Consider the following 5535-nt stretch of genomic DNA (forward strand, 5'->3'; position numbering starts at 1 on the left):
ATGAATGTTCCTCAAGCTGCTTAAGATCCAGCCTGCACTGAAACAAAAAAAGGGGTTCGACCTCCAACTCAGTTCCAGGGAAGATGGTGGGGGATGCTGGTGTAATTCAGTGTCACTTTGAGATGCAATAAGATCAGGACCCAAGGAAAGGGAGATGAGCTCCAATTGGAAACAGCATACGTATAGCTTTGGCTACGTCAAGGCTGGAAACATTTTTCCAGAGTTAACGCAAAACTAGGAAGCTGAGGGCCAACGATTGCAAATGCAAGCAAGCCACAGCTAATAATCAGCCCCTCTCGATTACTGAGAAAATTCTCAACGGCAAGTCGTGACATGTTGAGACTTGTCCACTTCACCAGACGCTGCTGATCTTTACACCAACATTTTCTATTTATAAAAACCAATCATACCCTCATTCAGACTTGTGCAGCTAAACACTGAGGATTGGTTGGGGAGGGGGGGTTTGAATTGCCAAAAGGAAGGGAAACAGAGATCTGGGCAATCCTTTGTTGCACTTGAATTATTTTGGTCAATTCTTGTATCCAGAACATCTTTCCTTTAAAAACGAAGCATCCTGCAGATTTTTTGCTAATTGCAAATGCCAAAAAAAACCTTAATAACTACACATTGTTTTGAAACATTGGATTAGCTGCTAACTTGAGTTTGGACTTTAAGCTTTTGCTTTCATTTCCCGTCTTCGGTGGAATTTCATTATGTTGAATACTGTCTGCAGAGGGCTGGGGGGCACACAAAGAAATTGGAAACATTCTCCAACCAAAACCAAACACGGAAGGCAATGTTTGTCTTGTTAAAATGGCAAGATAGGAAACGTTTTATTATAATCGAGAAGAAAATTTCTCTTCCAAAATAGAAATCTGTACAACCTTTGCCACAATCAATATACATGAACTGTACAAATTTACAGCAGTTCATAATTTATCAAATTGCGAGATGGTCAAAACAGAATTCACAAATCAAACATTTGTGAAGCTACCTGATCACGGTAGAGAAGAAACTACAGTCCGCATCCACTTCACTGAACAGTGCTAAAAATGAAAGACGGCACTTTAGAAAAACCCTAGGCTAGCAATGTACAGATATAGCTATTTCATCAAAGTAGGTTAGTCAAATGTTAAAGAGCAGTGCTCTTGTAGCTCTACAAAGGCTGTTTAAACCCATTTCAAAGAGATTTTTTCAACTTCCCCTTAATTTTATGTTTTTTTTAAAAAAAAAAGACAAATTGCCAAGTGTCAAAATACTGTTTTGAAGAATTAATAAAAGGCGGCAAACAATGGCAGTTGTCGCTTCCTCACACAAATATTTCTATAGATATATATAAAATATATAATTTTGGTTTGGATTTGGTACTTTGCTGGAAATATTTGACCTTTTGTTTCCTGAAAGACACACAGCCTGTGTAAGAGCTACAACAACCACTTCCTTAACATTTAAGAGACAAACCCGCCCCTGAACAAAGCCCAATTTGGGTCCGAAATAATAAAGGCGTCTTCCTTTCTTTCCCACCCCCCATTTCTAGTGCAGATTCTTTTTGTTGGGGGGGGCGGTGGGGGGTGGTGTTTGGGTGGGGGGTGGGCTCGGGGGGAGTGGGTCCGCTTATTTTTATTTTGACTACTAGCTGGACACGGTCATCATGTTGTAGGTTTTGGAAGGGCTGGTCCTGCCCAGCAGAAACTCGTCCTTGCAGCTGCTCCGGCTGCCGTCCACCCGGGGGGCCATGGCGGGCGGGGCGACGCCGAGGCGGTGGCCGTGGTGGTGGCCGTGGCTGGCGGGGTGAGCCTCGTACAGGACGCAGATGGAGCCGTCCTCGCCGATCCGGTACGACACCTCGTACGGGTCGACCCAGAGGGTGAGTTCGCTGGGCAGCAGCTGGAAAACCTTCTGGTCGCTCAGGCCGATCCGGTTCGCCGCCTTCCATATGATGGGGTCCATCTTGTGGTTGATCCGGATGCACCGGTACCCGGAGCCCTTGCAAGGTTTCTCGGGGAACCAGTGGTGCTGGTAGTGCTCTGTTGGGCAGAAGAAAACACAAGACAAAAGGAAGACGTGAGCCAGCTAATTAATAAATGGAGCGAGATAGGCTCCCAAAAGTTGGGGAGAGTTGTTAACGTGCTTGCAGACCCAAATCGTTTCCTGCATTTGAGATCCACGATTTTTGACCCTGGTTTTAAGTGCAGCCGAGAGGGCATTTTGCACCTTTTGTTTAGCGCCTTTGGCAAGAGGGGGTGGAAAATAATCTGATGGTAGAAGCTTGCAGCTTGGTTGAGCAGCGCCAGGACCCCGGGGTGCGCGTGCTGCCGTTCCGGGACAATCGGCGCCCGCCCGCCCGCTGGCTCCCGGGCCCAGGTTCCATTTTAGGAACGCGGTGCTGCACCGCGACCCCCCGCGCCTGGCGCGCCGCGCGAGAGAGAGAGAGAGCGCGAGCGCAGACACTTACCCGCCAGCAGTTCCTGCAGCGACTGGCAGAAAGTCTGCAGCTGCCGCTCGTCCACCGCGGTCGCCTTGGTCCGGAGGAGCTTGCAGATAAATCCCACCGCCGCGCTGATCTCTGGCTTCATCTCGGCCCAGGTGCCCAAAACGTACATTTGAGGAAATTTCGGTTTTTCTATCCCTCAGAAAGTTTATTTTTCGATAAAAATGTATTTCCGAAAAAAAAAATTTCTACCGCCGCGGTAATCACCCCCTTTCTCTTTACGCGGTAATGTGGATTGGGGACGGGTCAATTTTGTTTTAAAGACAAGGGAAAGGTTTTGTTTCGTCGTTGATGTGTGTGCGTGTGTGGCGGTATAATGAAGTCTTTGTAGGTCCGATGAGTCAGCGCTGTTGTTGCCTGAAACACTGCTGCTGATCCATGACCACACGCGGTCGGTCCGCCACCGAGTGGGACGGGATGGAGTGCGGAGCTGCTATTTATATGTGAGAGGGAAATCGGGAAGTGACGTTGGTACAACAAAGGGCGGGGCTCGAGGTTGGGTGACATCATCGTCAAGGATGTGAGTGACGTAATTTCCTTGTCGAGCAGTGGGATTGGTGCTGCTTGAGGTCACGTGGTTCTCGCAGCGCTGGGATCACGTGGTGCGGCAGTATTTATGGATACATTGCTGCTGTGGCTGTGGCGGGGGGGAGAATTGTGGGAGTTCCATACAATCACCAATAACATCAGCTCAACCCGAAGAGCCTGATTATAAGTTAAAGAGCGCAAAGAACAAAGAGATCAGAGAGTAACTGGGCGACCAGCTGTCCATTTTAAGAATTGCCCCTTTTTTGATTACTCCCTGTGCCTTGAGGAATCCCACAGTGCAGAAAGAGATCATTTGTCCCATCGAATCTGCACCGACCCTCTGAAAGAGCACCCTACCTTAGGCACACTCCTCCATCCTATCCCTATAACCCTACCTAACCTGCACATTTTTGGGCTGTGGGTGGAAACCAGAGCACCCAAAGGAGACCTAGGCAGTCATTGGAAGAACGTGCAAACTCACCCAAGGCCTGAATTGAACCTCGTCCTTAATGATGTGATGCACCAGTGCTAACCATTGTGCCACATAGCCTTTGTCTCTTATAGCATGTGGGAGACTGATCCTGGGAGTCTCTGGGGTGAGTTAGCGTGAACAAAGAAAAATACTTGGCCTTTAGATTTGCAGGATTAGTCTTCCCAGAGGCTCTTCAGGGGGATATAATTCCTGAAGTTTAGTGCTCAGAATTAAACATAATGCTCTAGTAAACCTGAACCAGTGTACAAAAAAAGAATGATGTGGATATGCCGGCGTTGGACTGGGGTGAGCACAGTAAGAAGTCTTACAATACCAGGTTAAAGTCCAACAGGTTTGTTTCAAACACGAGCTTTCGGAAGTGCAGCTCCTTCCTCAGGTGAAAAAAACAATAGCACAGGATCAGTCCCTTTGGCCCTCCAAGCCTGTACCGATCATGATACCAACCGTTGCCAAAACCCTCAGCACTTCCTTGTGCCATATCCCTCTCTACCCACCCTGTCCATGTGCTTGTAAAGATGCCTTTTGAACGCCGTTAATGTATCTCCTTCCACAACCTCCCTGGCAACGTGTTCCAGGCACTCGCCACCCTCTGTGTAAAAAAACCAGCCTCACACATCTCTAAGGTTTACCCCACAGATCTTCAACCTATGCCCCCTGGTGACTGACCCCTCCACCCTGGGAAAGAGCGCCTGCTGATTCACTCTATCTATGCCCCTCATAATCTTGTAGACCTCTATTAGGTCACCCCTCAACCTCCATCTTTCTAGCACGGTGGCATAGTGGTTAGCACTATGGCTTCACAGCACCAGGATCCCAGGTTTGATTCCTGCTAGGGTCACTGTCTGTGCAGAGTCGGCACGTTCCCTCCGTGTCTGCGTGGTTTTCTCTGAGTGCTCTGGTTTCCTCCCACAGTCCAAAGATGTGCAGGTTTGGTGGATTGGCCATGCTAATTTGCCCTTAGGTTAGATGAGGTTGCTGGGTTATGGGGATAGGCTGCAGGTGTGGGCTTGAGTAGAGTGCTCTTTCCAAGAGGCGGTGCAGACTCGATGGGCCGGATGGCCCCCTTCAGCATTGTAAATTCTATAATTGTATAATGAAAACAGTCCGAGTCAGCCTGGGGGCGCTAGTAACGGCACCATGGCCGCTCCCCCCCCACAAGGTAGCCTGGGGCGCTAGTAACGGCACCATGGCCGCTCCCCCCCACAAGGTATACCACGAGTCCGGTAGTGGCGGCCACCCTTAAAATCTGGGGGCAGTGGAGGCGACACAGGGGGGAAGTGGGGGGTCTGATGGCGGCGCCACTGAGAGGGAACCACAGATTTGTCCCGGGGAACACTGGCGGGGGATTTCAGAGCTGGCACAGGGCGGGCATCAGGCAACTGAGGGACATGTTCATAGAGGGGAGGTTTGCGAGCCTGGGTGAGCTGGAGGAGAAATTTGAGCTCCCCCCGGGGAACACGTTTAGATACCTGCAGGTGAAGGCATTTGCCAGACGACAGGTGGAAGGATTTCCCTTGCTTCCCGATAGAGGGGCGAGTGATAGGGTGCTGTCAGGGGTCTGGGTCGGAGAAGGGAAGGTCTCGGACATCTACAAAATAATGCAGGAGGTGGAGGAGGTACCGATAGAGGAGCTGAAAGACAAGTGGGAAACGGAGCTGGGAGAGCAGATAGAAGATGGGACATGGGCGGATGCCCTAGAGAGGGTCAATTCGTCGTCGTCGTGCGCAAGGTTGGGCCTCATCCAATTTAAGGTGCTGCACAGAGCCCATATGACGGGGACTAGGATGAGTCGGTACTTCGGGGGTGAGGACAGGTGTGTTAGGTGTTCGGGAAGCCCTGCGAACCATGTACATATGTTCTGGATGTGTCCGGCACTGGAAGAGTTCTGGGAGGGGGTGGCGGGGACGGTATCGAGAGTGGTGGGAACCAGGGTCAAACCAGGGTGGGGGCTAGCGATTTTTGGGGTTGGGGTGGAGCCAGGAGTACAGGAGGCAAGGGAGGCCGGAATATTGGCCTTTGCGTC

The 5535-nt window shown here is 50.1% G+C and overlaps 1 protein-coding gene across 1 annotated transcript; it reads right to left on the reverse strand.

Annotated features, from left to right (window-relative positions):
* Nucleotides 1–799: 799 nt before the first annotated feature.
* On the reverse strand, nt 800–2916 carry LOC119955305 (protein BTG1-like). The gene is made up of 2 exons (XM_038781386.1): nt 2456–2916; nt 800–2027 (listed from the first exon to the last, which is right to left on the reverse strand). The coding sequence occupies exons 1-2, from the start codon at nt 2601–2603 to the stop codon at nt 1633–1635; spliced, it is 543 nt and encodes a 180-aa protein (XP_038637314.1). The 5' UTR covers nt 2604–2916; the 3' UTR covers nt 800–1632.
* Nucleotides 2917–5535: the final 2619 nt, after the last annotated feature.

Source organism: Scyliorhinus canicula, chromosome 20 (assembly GCF_902713615.1).
Source record: "Scyliorhinus canicula chromosome 20, sScyCan1.1, whole genome shotgun sequence".
NCBI lineage: Eukaryota > Metazoa > Chordata > Chondrichthyes > Carcharhiniformes > Scyliorhinidae > Scyliorhinus > Scyliorhinus canicula.